Below are 20345 nucleotides of genomic sequence, written 5' to 3'. Positions count from 1 at the left end.
ACTCTCGTGTCTTTTATGTTTCCTTTTATATGAAACATGCGCACGGACGGTCTGATCGATAGCATGAGAGATCCTTCAGTCTATTGAGCTGATCTGTTTGATTCACTGCTTGTGATTTTGACGCTATTTCAAACAGCTGCTTCACATGTCTGTGTAGAATATCTCAGTCGAGCATTAAATGGGGATTTCTTCTCTGAGTGAATGAAGGAATCATCATCAGCAGCTTCATTCAGAATATTATAATATGAAGCGATTGAAAACCTGAACTTAATGTAACGTAATACAAAATCAAATTTCTTCCAAAAACCTCAACTACAGAAATAACACTGAAGTCATTTTTGTAGTAATAACAACGTGCTGTTGGTCTCATAATGTCTGGCTGCTAATTGTCGAGCTCGATAAGTTTTGGTCGCGGGATAATGAAAGTTAAACATCCGAGAAGTGCTGTTTTTGATTAAAAAAAACTTCTCGCCCCAAGTTTCCAGAAACGTGCTAATTGTTTGCTCAGAGCAGTTCAAAAGTGTTGAACATGTGCATAAGCTGTTTTTATTCCTCCCTGCTTGACTGGCCAGAGGCAAACTGACTACCGGTTGTTATGTCAGAGTCCCTCATGGGTGTCACCAGGAGAATTTACAGGAAATCCACCAATGAGTGTGTCAGGGTCCCTATAGAAACCACAGGCTCACGCTCTGAGCGCATACAAAAGCCACTTTTATCTAAGTGGAGCACACACACCTCAACTACTTGTTGTATTTTGGCTGCAGTGTGTGTGTTAAGTCTGTATATGTGATTTAAAAAAATGAAAAAAAAAAATCTTCGCCTGAAAGTTTATGATTATAAAACCTGTTTTTTTGGGGTTTTTTTGCGTGTGTGAGACAACGCACTCCGTTGATAGTTTTGAATCTGATGTTTTCTGTTGCCTGAACGAGACATTTCACTTCTCTAAATCTCACCATTATCCTAAAGAGGTAAATTGTGTTCTGAAAACAGTTTCCTTCACGTCGTGTCTGTGCAGCGAGATGTCTTTATGATCACAGGAAGAGTCTGAATGCTGAGTAAGATTTCAAAAACTGAATTTATATGTGAAATCTTAGTCTTCTGTTGGATTGCACGGACTTGTTTTGTCATAAAGACATGCTTGATTATATTCTAAAACAAACTTAGCCATACATATTTTATAATAAATCTTATATTTATATTTTAGTTTTTAAAAATCCAAAGTGAAATTCAAATTGCTCTTTGACCAGGACACAGAATATTTATCCTCAGTGTTAATTTGACTTGTCACTACTTAATGTTCCAAATTGTAATTGCCAGTGGAAGAAATTCAAGTTTAATATATTTTTCTGCAGTGACACTCAATGTCTTGTTGTTTAATGCCCCGCGTTCAGCAAGAAGACTGTTTATCTGCGAGTGCCGGCATTCAGAGTTGTGGACGCTGCTGCCGTCGACTGATGCTGTAATTAATTTGACTGGTGCAGTATCTCTGTGGGCGGGCACTCAATGTGTTGTAATAACCCTTCAGTGAGGACTGATGTTAGCTGTTGCTCTGCCTCATCTTTTCATTTCAGCGAAACTGGAATTAAAGAGAGGGTCGCTAACAACGACTCAGGAGGCTTTGGCACGATCTTTAGTGACGTTAACAAGCCAGTTGGCTAGTTTTAACTAGCTCGTTAGCTTCCACCGGTGTAGACACTTAACAAGTGCAATGGGTGCAACCAAATGTCAAACACTGTAAAGGACAGGCGGTGTAAATCGCTAATAGCATCAACATTTGGAGGCTATACACTAATGCTGACACGGTCCAGACTGTAGTGCACCACAAGAGTTGGCCGCACGTTTCCCAGAGGCTGGAAACATTCACCCTGTTTCCACAAATACATCCAGACATGGTTTGATCCTTTTGAAAAATATGCACAGTAGATACAGACTCAAAGTTTATATTTCCTTATCCGGTTTAAATTTCTGTTTGACTTTAAACAACCCTTTAAATAGTTTTTCAAAGAAGGACTGTAACCAACATGCAGAGAGCAGGAGTATAAACATAATAAAATAAAAGTATAATAAAAGTAACATAATCGCATCTGAGCTCTCAAAGTGGGGAAATGATGTTTGCTGTTTCAGATGTACTCTATATCTTTGATAAGCTAATGTTGGCCAATATGTCAGCCTGGCTGATTTGTTGGTCTTACCCTGATATACTGTGTGTTACATAATTTATACTAAATCGCGTTACTGCATTAACCGTTCTTATGTCTATATATGGTCTCCTAAGCTCTTTGATAACATCTCGGTCGCCACAGTTAACAAGCCCAACGACAGTGTTCCCCATCATTGAGATTAAGACATCTAATAAATGACATTAGGTGTCCATTAATGGACGTGCATGCTATATTTACACTTTGTGTGGAACTGTGCTTGTTAGCGTGAGAATCCCATCCTCTCACTTGGTCGTACAGCCGTGTGATACAAGTCAGAAGTGAGTGTATGGCCGGTTACCTCACACGGCCTGTGACACTTGGAGTGTACAATAACAGGCTGTAAGTTTACAGTAGATGCTCCGCGTTGCAGAGGCTGCTTGGAAAGGCTTCTTGTTATGAAACTGGCTGAGTTTACACAGCAGTGACTGTCTGCTGTGACATTTGACTGGCTTCATTTACTCTCTCTCTCATTTCTTTATAAGAAATGACAACACAGCTCCCCTCGCCACCTCTGATGAATCATGCTTTCACTCATTAGAAAACCTCACCAGCATCGCAGCTCGAGGCTCTAATGTTTCCGCCCAGTCACTGGTTGAAATGTTTAGATAAAGAGGCCCGGCTCTGGTTTTAAACCTTTTCACAGTATTTGTTTCTTTGCTTTCATACAGACACATAATCCGTCTATTGTCCCTGATCTTGATTTCTCCTCCCGTGGGGATTCTCCTTCAGAGTAGCAGGAGCCACTTTCAGTCTGCTCCTTTACACTTAAAACAAGTGCATCTCCAAAGACCTCAAATCCCTCCCTTGCATCTCTCAAAACCAAATGAAGTCATAAATCACTCTTCTATACATATCATGCTAATTAAGAGCAGGGCTCAGCTGCTCCTCTCCAGCGGATGGAATAAAACGGGTCCATAATTATGTCAAAACAATGTGCTCTCAACCTCTGCCACAGCGCATTTGGAACGAATGTGTGGGGACAAAACATGTGGACCGACACCCAGGACATAAAACACTTTGTTCATTTTGTCTGGAAGGGATTGTAGGTTTAAAGAAACAAAGAAACAAACAAATAAATAGATAATAAAGCAGATTTTCTTTTGTTTTAAACACAGATTCCTTCAAGTTTGTGCAGCTACAAAAAGATGAGTCATTTAGATTTTAGGGGGTCAGCTACTGTAGAAGTTTTTCCCCGCTCAACACCTCTGCTGTAGATGTTTATCATGTGACACATGTGGCTCCACACTGTCGCACTCCCCTGCCCTGACTGTGGCTCGCAGCAGCGTGTTCACATGCTGACAGACACCAGAAAGTCAGACTTTCAGCAATAAATGAAGTTTAGATTGTGGCAGATAATTTATGCTCCGTGCCCCGAACAACATGTGAGCAAAGTGTGACTTTCGTTACAGAGATGGGACAAAACAAAAACTCGGGCCTGTGTTCTTCAGGGGGCTTATCAGTTTCCCGCTCTTGCAAACTGTTCCTTCACTGAGATGTTTTATGCATCATGTGAAAAGGCAGTTATATTATGTACCAGGCTTTGTTCTTAAGTCCTTAAAGGCCAGATGGCTGCCGCTTGCACACGTGTAACTCTGATAATATTGTACATATGTAAATCTATAAGCATATGCTCGACCTTCAGCGTACCCCCCCACCCCCACCCCCATATACTAATCCTTACCACAGAGCAGACCTACTTAAAAAATACTCATCTGCAACCTGCAAAGTTTTATTTATTTTTTTCTGTTGCAGAAATAATTCTCTGCTGGTATTTCTCTTTTCTAGTTTCATTCACTCACCGGCCACTTTATTAGGTACGCCTGTTCAACTGCTCGTTAAAATATCTAACAGGCCAATCACATGGCAGCAGCTCAATGCATTTAGGCATGTAGACACGGTCAAGGCGATCTGCTGAAGTTCAAACCGAGAAATCAGAACGGGGAAGAAAGGCGATTTGAGTGACTTTGAACGTGCCGTGGTTGTTTGAGTATTTCAGAAACTGCTGATCTACTGGGATTGTCGCGCACGCAACCGTCTCTAGGGTTTTAACAGAGAACGGTTCGGAAAAGAGAAAAGCATCCAGTGAGCGGCAGTTCTCAGGATCGGTTTCTCTTGTTGATGCCAGAGATCAGAGGAGAATGGCCAGACTCTTTTGGAGCTGATAGAAAGAGGGGAGCCGCTCCTGTCGGCTGAGAAACAAGAAACTGAGGCTACGATTCGCAAGGACTCACCAACATTGGTTGCCTGGTCTGATGAGTCTCGATTTCTGCTGCGACATTCAGATGGTCGGGTCAGAATTTGGCGTAAACGACTTGAAAGCATGGATCCATCCTGCCTCGTATCAACGGTTCAGGCTGCTGGAGGCGGTGTAACGGTGTGGGGGATATTTCCTCAGCACCAACTGAGCGCCATTTAAACGCCACAACCTGCCTGAATGACCACAGTGCGACCGTCCTCTGATGGCTACTTCCAGCAGGATAACTGCTTCACTGAACTCACGTGGCCTTCGCCGTCATCAGATCTCACTCCAACAGAACATCTCTGGGACGTGGTGGAGCGGGAGATTCACATGCCTTCATGTCAATATGGATCAAAACCTCTGAGGAATGTTTCCAGCACCTTGTTGAAGCTGAAGAATTAAAGCGGTTTTGAAGGTGTAAGTGGGTCCAACCCGGTACTAGCGAGGTGTACCTAATAAAGTGGCTGGTGGAGTGTATATGCAAGTGTAAGACTTCCACAGTTGTCAATCATTCATGTACTGCACTTGATATGTTTCTACAGGCATCACTGACTTGAAAAACAAAGTTTAATATTAGTCTCAGTCACAGCTGGATCCATCTCCATCCTTTTATTATCCCCTTAACAATACTCCGGTTCCTGATGACCAATTATGCCTCTTATGGCCTCTCAAATAACTTTAATCACTGATCAGGATTCCTTGTTCACAAAGCAGCTACTTAAAGGTAATTGCTCAATAAAGAGAGGGGAAGTTGTCGTATTAAGTAGGTGTTCCTGCTGCTCCTCTCATTAGTGCTCACTTGGAGCCTTCAGCTCCCTGTTGTCACAAATGGAGTCGGTTTCATTCACAGCACAGAAGCTGTTCTCGCTCTTCCTGGTTCACGCTGCTTCAGAGCAAGACGGCGAAAGCCCCGCGCAGAACAGAAAGTCCTCAACATTTCGAACCCGCGTTGATTTTGACTTGTTAGAAATAGCCCCAGCACAGAGCCGGGGGTTTGGATTTTTCTGGCGGCGGGATCACCGGCAGCTTTTCAATGAACACAGTTTAACAGCGGGAAGCCAGTGAGGGTTCTGGTTGTGAAACTGGGTGAAAAAGACACAAAATAAAAAGCTCAGAAAAGAAAGAGGGTGGCAGAAAAAAGCTCCTGAGCCTCACCTACTAGTGACGTTCTTCATTTTCTGTTTCTTTCTTTCTTCTTCTTCAATTTTAATATTGAACAGATTTTCCCTCCAGATGTTATGTCACTGTTTCACTCTAGTTGAGCAAAAAGAAGGTCGTCATTTAATGAGGACAGTTTAGAAAAATCTTCTGACATAAAAACAAACAAACAAAAAAGAGAAAAGTGGAAAAATCGAGAGAAAACACAGTTGACATTTAATTAAAAGTCTCTGTGTTTGCACTTTAAATGGCATTTCTTTCTTTAAAATGCACTTTTTGTATTACTTAAAGCTCTTCTCACTCTCACTCTCACTCTCAAGTCATCATCTCCATACTTACTTAAATGGCATAATGCTGATCCAAACTCCTGATGGCATCTGCACCACTGAGAAATACTACTGCGGCTCCTGTCGGGGCAGGAACCGAGTCCAGGAACCAAAACTAGGTGCACGGTTCCTGTGGTCGTGGGAATGCAGGTGAAAATACCACGTTCCTAAAAAGGTTCCTCGAAAAAGTTCCTGCAGTAAACACACAGTCACTTGACCCCAGACCCAGTGTGTTGCTGGCTGCTTCGATAGTCTTTACATTATTCCAATCAGCAGAACGCGTTAGTTGATGTTGCATATGGAAAAGTTGTATTAACACTGCAAATAAGCAATGTTCAATTAATGAGTTAATTAATTTTTTTTAACTTTTGCACATGGTGTTTTCTGTGCTGTGTGCTGAATGTATTTTTACTGCAAACTAAATTTACCTACAGATAATAATAAAGCAGTTTGTAAGCATCAAAACACTTGTCCAATATAATGATAATGATATAATGTTTTTGTAGTAGCATCTTTATGGGTGGGTCCATGTTTCGTTTGTACTTGGGCTGAAGGACGCGCGATCACGTGATGTGATGCTCGTTTCGCAACTTTTGTCGATCGACAGCTCGTGGCGATGCAACACGCAGAGAAGTGTAGCAATGTGGCTCCGGCAGCAGTGAAGAAGAAGACTGTGATGCAGCAAACATAGATGCGAACGATGCAGAATTCTAAACATGTATAAAGTCTGCTTTGCAGATGGTTCACGAGGAAGGAAATGCTGTCAATATGTTCTGCGTCACTCATGCACGCAACGTCCAGTTCTGGGGAGAAACTTTTGTTTGTTTACAAAAACACGATACGAGGCACCTTTTTAAACCTCGAGGTTGCAGCTTTAACTGCCTTTTCCTGTGTGATAATTGTTCAGCCACAGCTATTAAAATGTACATGTGCATATTATGAACATATCTCCAGTGTGTTGAAAGGCTGTGTTGTAACTGCTCTCAGGCCTTGGTGATTTGAGTTCCCACAGTCTTGTGAAGACAGGTTCCACATTTTTCTTGATGAAGTCAACAAAATAATCATTATTTGAACGTACAGAATATTCGAAAAGGCACGGCTAAAGATCATCTGGGCATCAGCAGTGTATTTTCTAAAGGAAGGATATTTCCTTCCATGGATAAATATTAAATCGTGGACATACTGTAAGCTTTAAAATGACATGCCACTTCATTTAAAAGGCTTGTATTAAACGACTTTCTGTGCTGACCCCAAATCAGCCGCAAACAACTTCAACCGCCGTTTATGAGAGAAAATGATTTTTGCTTGGAAGGACTACAGGGAATACAAACTCCTGCTAGTGATTGACTCTTACATTAGCATATTAACACATTTCAATCCTAAGTGACTGGCGTGATGACAGATGCGAGGAAAACAAGGTCGAGGGAGAAAATAACCAGACGGATCCTTTCAGCGAAGATGCTTAATGACCCCTGTTCCAGCTCCAAGTCTTGCTTTCCACTGTTCCACATACGAAACTCTAAGACCTTTTCAATAAAACATGCGTCTCTGAAACATTTACAACTTGTGTGTTTCCTGAAATGATGAATCAAAAACATCTTTGATGTTCGAGAGAAATGTACATGAAACTTAATGTTTTAATTCTGTGTAAGCCACAAGTTACAAATGACTTATATTCTGGTAAAAAGGATCCGTGCAGGAGCAGGGGGGAGGGAGGGAGGGAGGGGGGGAGGGAGGGAGTGAGGGAGGAGCGGGGCAGCGCCTTGTTGTCGAGCAGCATATTTTATTCTCCCTCCCAGAGGTTTAGAGGAGCTCTTACACTCTGGAGTTTTAGCGGAGGTCACAAGGTTATTATATAAACAATTCACATTGAGGCCCTCAAGCACCCAGAGGGGAATGTTTAATGCAATGCTCACAATTTCTGCAATGTTGTAATGCTCAAGACGCAGACATGTGTCCAATTTTAACCACGCTGCATTATCTCTCCATGTTCACTTTTTCTTTTTTCCTTTTTTTTTTTTTTTTCTCTTTCGGCTGTTTTGTCGAGGCAGCTGAAAATCATGCTTAATTAATTTGGTCAGCTGCCTTGGATAAACTACATTGATGACATCAATTAGATTCTAATGAAAACAGATAAAAGCCATGGAAAGCAAATGGAATTTCTGAACAGAACTCATCAAAGTCTTAGCATTGGAACAAATTCCCATTACGTCTCATAAAAGCCTTTAATTTGCAAAGCTCATGTTTGGTTTGGTACTTAGAAGTACATGGTCAAATGATTCAGTCTTAAGTCCTGTGCCGAGAGAAGCCAAATCAGAATTTAATTTGGCACGTAACTCCTTATCCTGTCTGAAACATGTGGTTGGATGCAATCCTTGGATTAGCGCGGACTTTAGAACTACGAATTTGGCTTGTTTCTCCTCCTCTGGCAGAACAAACACCTAGTGTAACCCGTTTGTAACACAACACTTACATTTCCAATCTCAGGGGGAAAAGAAAAACACACACACACACACACACACACGCTTACTCCAGATTAGTACTTCTTAGTTAACCAAATTGCTGCAATTATGTGTGTCAATCCATTGACGTGGGATCAGGAGGCTCCGTTTGTTTCTCTCTAAGTCTTTGTCTTTCTTTTGTAATAACAGTGTGAACTATTTCCAATGTCAGTGAAGTGACTCTTACAGGTTCTCACTGATATTGCAATACAAATTATGATTAATTAGATCAACATGGTGCTATTGCATATTAATAACACAAACAGTTGTTGTTGCACTTGCACATGTGCACATTCTCCACACACAGCATGATGCTGCCCAGTCACGTCCATTCATATATTTATACAGTGTGAATTTAGTTTTATTGTTTTGCATGTTTTATTAAATGTATTGTTTTCTGAACCTGTGGCACGAGTTATTCAGAATATAGATGAATGATTTAAAAAAGGAAAAAAAAGGGATTTATATTCATTAACTTTGGTGTAAATTCACTGGTGTCTGTTCCTTCAGACTGGTGACAGTTTAAATGTAGAAAAAAGGGGAAGTATTTAATAAGCTGTTTTTTCTGTGTGTGTGTGTGTGTGTGTGTGTGTGTGTGTGTGTGTGTGTGTGTGTGTGTGTGTGTGTGTCTCCATCCCAACAGACTACCCTCCCCCTCCACCACCTGCCGAGGAATCAACCGGTTTCCCATCATCCCCCGGTTCCTTCCCTCCACCGCCGATGAACTCGTACGATTACCAGGTGAGCGAAGCCGGCGTTGTTTTAAATTTCCTCGGATGTCAGTAACTCTCTGTGAGTCAGCACAGAAAGCAAAGACAGCCCCGAGCTCCACTCGTTCGTGTACCAACTCCAGCAAAACTGTCTGTCCATATAAGTTGCAGCCAACTGCAGAAGACGTATGCAGCTCCAGATGCTGCCTGGAGCCAGCCGTCATAACTCAAGGACCCACACACACTCCTTTCTTTATTTTCTGAGAGCTCTAACGCAGGAAGGATAGAAGGCTGACACCTATTGGCGGAGCCTTGTCACTTGTCTTTACTTTTGCTGGTCAGAATACCCACAGGCATTTGGCCCTCCTGGGATATCTGGCCTGTGCGATCTGACTGACACTCAGCACTTGACCTCCGCTGTGAAATCCTCCAAGTGCTTCACATTCCTCTTGTTGAGTGTAAGCAGGAAGAAGCAAAATCTCCCTCCTCAAGTCCCTCATTTGATCTAACCAGTTTTCTATCCTAAATGAATGCTTCCTTTGTGAGTTTAGAGACAGAATGTTACATAATTTAAATAAGTTATGCAACGCGTGTAAATTCAGCGCACCTCCCACACAAACTGCACACAGACAGTATAAGACAGCACCCTTGGGATTCGGCTGTGTATCCCTGTTCACGTGGTGTTATGACCTTGATGTAAACTACAGGCGCTCTCATAGTTATGCAGATATTTCAAAAGTTGGAGTGTAATGACGGTTATAGTTCTCAATTCCCTGGTTTTGTTTGACCAGGGGAGAGCGAAGCTCAGCCAATCAACAGAGCTGCTGGTTCTGCAAAGACGCACAAACGGTTAGAAAGAAAATAACTGAATTCACTCCTTGTGATATAAAATCTGTAGAGCTCTCAGCAAATTGTTCATTTTTTTGAAATTGCAGATCAATTTTAATTAAATTCCAGTGGCCATGTTTTTACTATGGACCCACTAGTGTCAGGGTACGTTACCTAAACTCAGGGTAGTGGCCAGTACTGAACACTGATCTGAAACCGACATCTGCAGACTTAACTGTGTGGGAAACATTCCCCTATAACTACACAGCATCTATCACACACCGACATTCTTTAAGGCTTCTGTAAAGTTTAATTAAAATGATATAAAAATGTAGTGGATGTAATGAAGTCGTCCTGTTTTACCACATTTTGCGACGGCTGAATTAAAAAAAAAAAAAAAACAGAATTTTTCTGATGCGTTTCAAAATGCCCGTCATCGTTGGTCATAGTTGAGCTTGAGCCGCAGTTTGTGTTTCATATTGAACTCGGCTGCTCAAAGTTATCACACATTCATAAAAGTGGGAGATTTGTGCACGTTTTAATGAACCACACGTTTGTTTATTTCAAAGTTTCAAAGTTTTTTTTTAGCAAAAGCTAAAAACCAGTTTTCTCAGTTTAATAATGTTGCATTTCTTTTTTTTCTCCATCTGTTATTATACAGGACAGATTTAGAATTTTCCAGCTAAACAAAAGCATTAAATGTTCCTTTATGGGAAGAGGAAATGACTCTACTTATTCAAACTTACCAAAGTCCTCCAACCTAAACATTAACTCAGGTTGTTGGTCTCGACCCTCCGATCCAAATCATACCAACCTTTCCTGAATCACAGTTGGAAAATAAATAACTTCCTTGATGTGACGGTGCTTTGGTAAAGGTTTGGGTGGGTTGAGGGAAAGATAGTGTTGAGTAGTGATCTTAATATAAATACAGCAGATTTTAGGTAAAAACACTCAGAACAACCAAATCCTGCAAGGTTGGATTGGTGGGTGCAGGTGGGCGGGGCTTGGGGGGGCATGGCTGAGAGCGGTGACTGCTTTGTTGTGACATCACAAAGTTACAGGAAGTCCTGACGGCTGGTTTCAAGGCTCAGTTTCTGAATACAGGCTGTGTGCATTTCTCTGTGGACTGAGGCTTTGATACTTTCACAGTGTAAATATAGAACCTAGACCTGATCTATAATCAATCAACACATGCACATCTACCCTTCATACAATACAGGACCTTTAAAAGCAGCTTTTATGTCCAATGAAACAAGGTTTTGTTTGCTTTAATCATTCCTCCTGGTTGTGCTGCACATTCTTCCTAATTCTCTTCCCATGTAGGAAATAAGGGAAATGAAATCCTCAGAACTCGATTTCTGCAAAAATTTTTTTCAAAAGTTTGAAATTTGATTTGAGGCTTCAGCCGCCTGAGTTAATGAAGTCAAGTGGATGTCTTTCAAAGTTACAGTCTTTTCAGTACAAACTCCCTCTTTATGTTACCATCCCTTCCACCAATACCGAGCACCGCAACCGTCTGAGGAAACACAAAGAGGGCCTCTTGTACTCAAAGGACTGTAAGGCTGGAAAATATCAACTTGATTTGTTTAACTCAGACAGATAAAGTCAGACTTGAGAAAACAAAACATGAACCTATCTTTTAAGATAAATAAACAACTTCAAATTCCAGCTCGTTTTTCATTCAGCACTTAGTTTCTCTCCTTTTCCACCGTTTCTTCATTTTCATCTTAAGAGTGTATTCGAGGCCTGAAATTACATAAGAAATTAAAAGCTTAATTAGTTTTCAAAGTGCTTTACTGTTTTCATCTATAACTTCTTCTTCAATCAAACTGGCTGCAGAGTCACCCTGGAAATGAGACCCAGTTCCTTAATACACCGCTGGTATCTTAATTATGTGTCCTGTAACCAGAGCAGAGGTCTGTGACCGTACCGCACCGCACCGCTCAGAAAAAGGAATAGATATCAATCAAGATGTCTTTACATCTTCCTCTCCGTGCCTCAGAAGAGAAATTATACATACTGAATGAATAGATCAGCGGCTAAATGCTATTTCCTCGGAAGGAGGCAGAAATATTCTTCATTGTCTGACTGAGAGAGACGTCTGGATTCTGACGCCTTAATGCTGAGAGCTTTAGCAGCAGAGAGAAAGACAAAAGCAGTTAGCTCCCATCATGGCTGTTGTCCACATTATGAAGCCCTACACGGCGAATTCCGGCAAGTCACAAGACTGCAGTGTTTCCTTTCATCCTCCTCGTTATCACTGTTAAACAAGTTTGCCTGTTTTTCTTTTGTTGATTTGAGACAAGCCATTAGTGTTTTGCTTTGTTTACCCCTGCCCGTGATTGCCTTAGATGTTTTTAAGCAGCAGCTCGACTCCAAATGGAGGCAAACCCCCTTGCCTGTAATAGATTGTGACAGGTAATCCAAACACATAACATTAGAATAAGAAGCAGTCACTGATCCAGCCAACTCAAAAAGCCCCCGCAGGCAATTGCAAGAAGTCTTCTTGCAGTTGCAGCATGGTTCAGAAGACTAAAAATATATCTGTCATTCCACGGAGAAATTCCCGGGAATTCTGTCGAAAGCCGGCTGCCACTAATGGTCAGATCATCTTAACTACTTTCCAGATTTTTGTGCAACAGTTTTGTTGTTTTTTGTTTTTTTTCTCTTTATGCTCGAAGATTTCAGTGTCTTTTTCTTATGTTGGAAGTTGTGCTTTCTCCGAGGTGAGAGAACTTAAGACGAATAAATCAGTGAGGTCTCAGACAGCTGGAGTGATCCTGTTACTAGTACTTTGAAGCTCCCTCTGATAATAAACTAGTTTTAAAAAAAAAAAAAAAAAATCAGAGCAATTCTTATCATCTTTTCACAGCACACTTAAAAATATGGACTGAAAAAAAGAAATCTGACTTTCATTTTAAAGAATTGACCTTTTTATTTGAAATGTTGGTGGATGAGATTGTGATGAATAATGCATGAAGAATGAGATACTGTAAATCCAAGTGCAGTGAAAAGCAGGAGGTGAATAGTGCACCACGTTATGAAAGTTGTCTCAGACAATACATCACTTCTTATTTCTCACTGCGTTTCTCTCAGAGAAAAATAAAAGTCTCTGCTATTGATGTGTGGCTTCCAAAGGGATTGTCTGAGGTCAAGGTGAAACATGAACTTAGAAACTGTAATCCAAGGTGTAAGAAGTATGGAGAAAAAAAAAAACCACATCTCAGAGGCAGAATCACTCGTCATTGATGAAGATCTGTCCTTAACTTTTGACAGCAGCTGGTGAAGGTAACCGAGTGTCGTTACAGACTGTTTTTTGGTTTAAGTTCAGCCGCTGTTTAACTTAACGCCGCTCTGCACCTTTTTGTGACCGTTTTGCCGACAGATGAAAGGACCGGAGAAGACGCTGGAGGAGAGACGCTCCAGTCTGGACGCCGAGATCGACTCGCTCACCAGCATCCTGGCGGACCTGGAGAGCAGCTCGCCCTACAAGCCGCGCACCGCACAGGTATGACGCTGTGGGCGCCGCTGCGCACCTGTGCGCACGAACACACACTGACGCTGAGTGGTGGAAAAGCAACAAGGCGCCATGGTGATGTCATCGGGGTTATCTCAGTTTGACATTGTCCACAGGGAGGGGAGGATTGCGTTACAGCCCTCTGTGGCAGGGAGGGTGATGAAACACGATCACCGTAGTAACACTTTAAGATGATAGTGATACGCCTGTTTTACACACATCTCTTTTCTCACCGCTCGATTTTTAGCTTTTAAAGCATTTAAATATACACTCTGCTTGTTGTTTATATAAATAATACTTATAATGATAATAATAATAATAGTAATACTAATTATATCTATAGGTACCTTTCAAGGCGCTCAACGACACCTTACAAGACAGAGTGAGAGATACAAAACATTCAATGCAAAATAAATATAAAATAAATATAATTGCATTGAATGCTTGTGTAGGAGTCGAACAGAATAGGCAGGTTTGAAGATTGGAAGAGAATCAATATTACAGATCTACATATATCTGTAGATGTAAATCACTGAGATCTTGTGTCTCTGCTGTTAATATTCTCAGGTCTCACTCGTAGATAAGATCTTGATCTCACTGTATGTGAAAAAAGAATTCAGATTTTACACAAAGAAACAGGCAATACGCTCGTAAAATACATTTATTAGGAGATGAAAAATGGTTTCGTGCAAATAATTCTTTGAGCCCAAAGATGTAAATCCAATATTTCACAAAAAAAAAAGGAAAAGATTAGAGAAAACAAGAATATAACTGTGAACAACCCTCATTAATCTGATGACCAACACGCCTCAGGCTGGGATCCACTGTTATAAACTACCTAAACACATCCATAATTACCTAATTAAATAACATAATTAAAACTTCTTCAACCAGCTTCAACAATAAAAGGCTCCTTATGAATTAATACATCAGTTATGATCATTTAAAATGATTCCCTAACTACATCTTGCTGATAGTATTTCTTTACTGTTACTGCAGCAGGACCTTCCCTCTTAACTGTATTTCTTCTTTTTTTTTTAAATTGTTGTTCAGGTGCTTTCAGGTAAAGGATGTGAGTGCTTCTTCCACTTAATGAGAGCTTTTAAACAAGAAGTGAAGTGCGCACTAAAGCGGCAGGAAAACGCCAAGAAGGTTTAACTGTTGCAAACGAGATGATTTACTGACCCACATGTTGCATCGTTTTTTTTTTTTAAATGTTTTGACAAAAATGAGTCTTGGCCTATATCATTAGTTGATATTAGATGATATTAAGAGTAACTTCAAAAAGTCAAAGCCTTGGGCAGTTCAGTTAAATTGTTTGACACACAATAAATGTAGGACAGGCGGATAAAAAAACTCCAACCAATTGTGTTTGGAGTGGGAAGGCTCAGAGGGGCTTTCGACACCGTGCAGATCAGGTCTCATGTGAGATATTCGAGCAATAATGTGATACCTGAAAGGGTGTTCTCCGTGAGGGAGATGTGGCTGCACTATATTTAGGTTTAAGTGTTAACAGAGTGTTTATTCTGCAGGGCTATTTACTGTGTAGTTAGCATGTGGCGTGGTGTCAAAGGATGCATACATTAGGCTGAAAGCAGGATTCAGACCATAAATAATTGACGGATCAGTTGGTTTAGCTGCAGACGAGGGTCTGTGCCCTCGTAGAAGATGTACGTCCACTGACCCCACGGTGTGTTGGTGTGTTAGATAGTGACGTTTATGTAGAGCTGAGAGAGAGAACGAGTTGGAGAATATAAAAGTACATATGAAAAGTTGCGTTCACGAACAGTCTGAGAAACGTGGTATTTTTTGGGTGAAAGCCTGCACGTCGACAAAGACAAACAAAAGACTGATGGTTGCAAGTTGCTCACGTCCTTTGGTTTTTTTCTGGTCAGAGGGAGTTAAAAAAGTAGATGAGCCTGACACAAAGTGAAAATGATTGCACCGCACAAGAGGGGAAACAAATGGCGGAAAACACAGTGACAGACGGCGAAGCCTGTGGTTCTGAAATGACACACATTATAGACAATAAGTAAAATGTGACTGGATGGTTTCTAGTACGCTCTGTGTTGTGGCAAGTCCGTCTTCCTGGGTGCAGATGTTGCTGTAATGACATGACATTATGTGCTCATGAAGAATGTTGAAGCGCCACAATCAAACAGACACAGAACAGAGAGTGTAGCGCGGGTGTGACCCACAGTCTGCGTAGATCTACAGGTGTCAGGGCGTCTGTCCCGAGACCTTTGCTGCATGTCGTTCCCTCTCTCTCTCTCTCCGTGACTTTCCTGTCTATCTAAGCAGAAGTGCCAAGAACATCCACAGGTGTCTGCACAGGAGTAATGTAAGGCTCCGTGACCCCGCTCGCTGTCAGCCTGACGAGGTCATAACTCCCCCCTCCCTGTGGAGACCTGTTTACATACAACATATCTGTTTCCTTTATTTTATTCTCTCTTGTAAACACATGCGGACAAGTATGTGTGTACATACATGTGGTCTATAAGGACAAACTTTTTTTCTTTTCTTTTTAAGATGTGGAGCTACCAGCTGCTGAAATGCATTTTTTTTCCTAAATAAAATATAGTGTGAGTGCATACCTTTGTATAGGGATAAAAACACACGCGGCGTATATTAGTGCAGGAGTCTGAAAGCTCTTGTCAACATGAGTTGAAAAATTGATGTGTACCTGCACAGCTATGTGAGAGCCCAGCTGGCGAAGTGAGAGGTTGAACGGTCATACTAACTAATGTATGGCCGTCGTGGCGGTTTTTACCCGTCAGGTTCAAAAGTCGCTGCGCGTTTATTTTTACTATAACCTGCCACAAACCCCTCGGAGTTCTGGGTGAGAAGCCACGCCACCTGTGTCTCCGCAGAGTACACATACAAGCCATGACATGTATTAATCATGAAAGGTGATGTATCAGACATTTTGTTGACTTAACCCTGTTTTCCCAGTCAGCATCTCTGCGCTATCATGATGCCCTTTTCCTGTTTCTGTGTCTCCTCTCTGGGCTCTTTGCACATGGAAAAGATTCTGCTTTCTATTTAATTGTTTATATTTCAGTATCATGAGCATATGCACACACGCACACACACACACACACACACACACACACACACACACACACTCTCTGTTACTCTCTCTCGTCAGCTGATGCTGATTCTAGCTGATTAACTCAGGTTGACCTTTTCCTCCACCCAGCTGTTCTTGTCAGTCCGTGCTTGCTTTCTTTCTATGCATTATTCTACAGTGTAACGCTGCTCTGTGTGTGTGTGTGTGTGTGTGTGTGTGTGTGTGTGTGTGTGTGTGTGTGTGTGTGTGTGTGTGTGTGTGTGTGTGTGTGTGTGTATTGCTCCAGCTTTCAGACCCCAACATTGGCACAACTGCTGCACAGTAATCTTCCGCTTGTATAAGCAAAGAGTAACGAGTGCTTCTGATTTACAGCTTTCTGCGCACAAGCAATTACAGAGCCAGCTCTCCAAAATCAATAGGCCAGCCCGCCGCCCTCCCGCTCAGGCTTCTGGGAGAGGACTCTTCCTCTCGATGTTAAATTTGGAATCAGCGAGGGGACCTTATGCGTGCTCGCCTCCCAGATGAAATTGAAATGGACGTTGCTGCTCATTCATAAAAAATCTAAGGAGCATTCCTGCAAACATTCAGCCGGCACTGATGCTTCCCAGACATCAAAACAATTTTGTTTGCTTTAGTTGGTATTCTCTGTGGCATAACAGTGGGTAATGAAATGTGATCATTATATAATTCCCATTTGTTCTCTCTCCACTTCCATCTTAGATGTCATTTGTTGTTTGACACAGTTAACTAAGTTTGTGTTACAGTTTGTTTGCTTCATCTTGCGACAGCGCAAATCAAGACAAGCCTGATGATAACGGTCGACTCTTTATTCTGTCGGAGGAGGATGTTACTTCTTCTGATGCCATATCTGGATCAGAAGTGTTCGACGATTATCACACACATATTATTTGACATTTGTAATATTTTTCAGTTCTTATCAGTCACGTAGAAAAACAATTACGTCGTTGTCTAAAAGGTGATTCAGTTCCAGTCATTTGTTTGACTCTTTTCAGGTAGTTAATTCAACCTTTGCATTTAATTACATGGCACGCAGTTTGTTTAACATGCAGCATCCACTCGCAGTCTACACAAGTTCTGTTTCACTGAGTCACATGAACACAACACGCACTCAGCAGACAGTAAAGTAAATAAGGAAGTGTGTGAGAAAAACTAAGGTAAAGTATCAGATTGATTTATTTCTTTTTTTGGGGGGGGGGGTTCAGTTGCTAGAAAGAGTGTTTGCAGTGTTTTCCTGCATAGAGTGTCATTAAACTCTATGAGACCCAAACGTGACAATCTGGATCGTCAGTCAACCTGTGTTTTCAGCGTGGACACCTGCTCGGGACTGGTTTACAGGTTAGAGTAACGTGGCGAAGGTTTACCTCGTATCGAACCAAACACCGTTATGTGTTCAGACATGAAACTCTACAGCAGCTTCACTGACACAGTTTTAGACTAATCGGTCACCTGACGAACGGCTTCTGATCCCGTCGCGATGAGACGTAATGACTCTTGTTGTCTTTAATTTAAAGTCTGACTTGGTTATTCGAGGAAACACAAGAGAAGCGTGTTCGTGCTAAATCCTTCCAAGTGTGCAGCGCTGCAATCTGAGCCCGACCAGCCCCACTAATGTGCAGCGTAGGCCTGTCTGAGCACATCAGATCTGTTGTGGGTGAGTTAACAAGGAGGCCCAGATGAGTGTCAAAATACTGCACTCATCAAGCGCCAGAGCAAGTTTGGTGTGGAGGCTGCAGAAGCTTCGACTGCCGTGACCTCTAATTCACACTGACCTCTCCTGTGTTTCTAGTAATCACATGAATCAGCGTCGCTCCCACTGAGATCCCACGGCTTCCGGTTTTGTGCTGCACTTTTGCACATTGTCGAGAAAGAATTGAATATCAGGATGTTTTGGGGGTTTTTTTTTTAATATTTTTTTGCGTTCAGTTTGTGCCATTAGGTCGTAATTAACAACATGGAAACTGAGTGTGGCCATCAGAACAGAGGTCTGCCACTGGATGGTAAAACAGGAAGTATATAATTAGACCTCAACATATGAATGTGTGCCACAGCTTTTGAATCCACACAAGCTCTTTCACATCAGATTGATTTTTTGGTGTTTTTTCCCCGAATAACATATTTTGTATTCACCTCCTTGAAAGATGGAGATTGATAGTTTTGGCCGACTGCTTGTAGCAGGTGGCTGGAAATTTGCAATTATGCTCTGCTAATATGCGCACGAAGGAACACAAGGAGAATACAAGTTGAAGAGTAAACAGTGTCAGCCTTTCCGCACATAGTGTGTGTGTGTGGTCTCACTCTTTTTTTTTTTCTTTTTACAAATGGTGCACACATGTAAATGGTGTTCAAGTTCATCACCTCATTTATAAGACCTTCAAAACAGAAAGCATCACACCCAAGACTCCAGAACTTATTTTGGTTTAGTCTTTTTTGTGTTTTGTTATGATGGCAACTAAAACAGTCAGCGATTTATTATCATGTGATCATGTGAATATAAACAGTGTGGGTTTATTTAACTGTATAACCAATTAAGTCGCCAAGTAAGTCAATTTTTCCGCATTAAGCAGTGACATGTTTGTCCCAATTAAACTCTAATGCACTTCCTCCATTAAAGCTGGCCCCCTCGTTCTGATCTGATTCAATCTGAGGTGATGAGATGTGAGTTGAAATGAAAAAGCTCTTCCTGTCTGATTCATCCACACGCTGCAAAACGATAATGTGCAGCGTAATGCATCAAATATTAAAAAAAAAAAAAGCCTCAGCTCTCCAAAGGACGTTCTCTGACGCCACGGCGAACGTCCGGAGTTGTGTGTACCTTCGACTAAGGAAAGACGCTGGGACCCTGTGACAACTCAGACGTGTTTTTTTGAAGCGTGATGTAAGACTGATACTCTGAGGTCTAGAGGTCTCCACTCGTCCACTCAGTCGGTGATATTTGAAACCTTACTCGGGACTTGACTTAGGGTCTAATTTGGGTCAGTTAATGTCTGACTCTGACGCAGCAGGACTCATCACTGTGTCAGTTTGTCCTTTCTGACTTAATGGCTTCAGAAACTATAGAAGGTTCTAAGACCTAAACTTGATTCTTAAGAGCAAAACTAATTCCTTAGTTCTGGTTCGAATCAGTTGATGAACTTGTTGCACGTTCAGTTTCTTCTCACACAGAAAAACCATCAAAACCAAAATGCATCACATGTCACCAGGTGAGAACGTTCACTTGACTCTTTGGTTAACGGCGTCTGGAGCGAGCGGGGAAAGTAAACACAGGAAGACGTTCCTGAAGAAGCGCCTGTCTGCCCTGATATCAAAGAAGCAACGTTCTTCATTGTTAGTCGGGGTCAGACCGATAAATAAACATCAGGAGAAACGTCAGACCCTTGTGCTCACATGAACACTTCCATGTTTTCGGGATGAGGCAGGGAACAAGTTGAAGCAGCTGGAGTCGGTGTTGGACCAATCAGCAACAGTCAGACTCTGCAGACTCTCAAAGAAGAAAGTCTTCCCCTCTGCGTAGGGACTTTTTTTTTGGCACCTGACACTGTGTCAGAGGAACTAAATTTAGTTTTTAGTTCCTGGGTCAAAATGCAAAGTTCATTAGTTCATCAAAGGGTATTTGGTCAAATACTTGGCAACATGCTGAATAATCGTTCACCTGTAGCTGTTTGCTAATTGATGATGCATCGTTCTGCTGCCATGTTGTTTCTCTAATTAGATCTGCTCAGGTTTAATTGTCCTAAAGGTCTGTTCGGATCAGATCTGACTCTCCTTTAATGAATG

At 41.6% G+C, this 20345-nt stretch overlaps 1 protein-coding gene across 4 annotated transcripts in view; it reads left to right on the top strand.

Moving 5' to 3' along the window:
* lpp (LIM domain containing preferred translocation partner in lipoma) overlaps positions 1–20345 on the top strand; it is a 141350-nt gene that overhangs the window by 58424 nt on the left and 62581 nt on the right. For all 4 annotated transcript variants that reach the window (XM_056377608.1, XM_056377604.1, XM_056377605.1 and 1 more), the window contains 2 exons: positions 9069–9166; positions 13349–13471. In XM_056377608.1, the coding sequence (XP_056233583.1) occupies positions 9069–9166; positions 13349–13471 (221 nt within the window). The remainder of the gene's footprint in view (positions 1–9068; positions 9167–13348; positions 13472–20345) is intronic.

Source organism: Seriola aureovittata, chromosome 6 (genome assembly GCF_021018895.1).
Source record: "Seriola aureovittata isolate HTS-2021-v1 ecotype China chromosome 6, ASM2101889v1, whole genome shotgun sequence".
Classification (NCBI taxonomy): domain Eukaryota; kingdom Metazoa; phylum Chordata; class Actinopteri; order Carangiformes; family Carangidae; genus Seriola; species Seriola aureovittata.
Note: the sequence above shows the minus strand (reverse complement) of the source record. Positions and strands in the feature narration are given on the sequence as shown.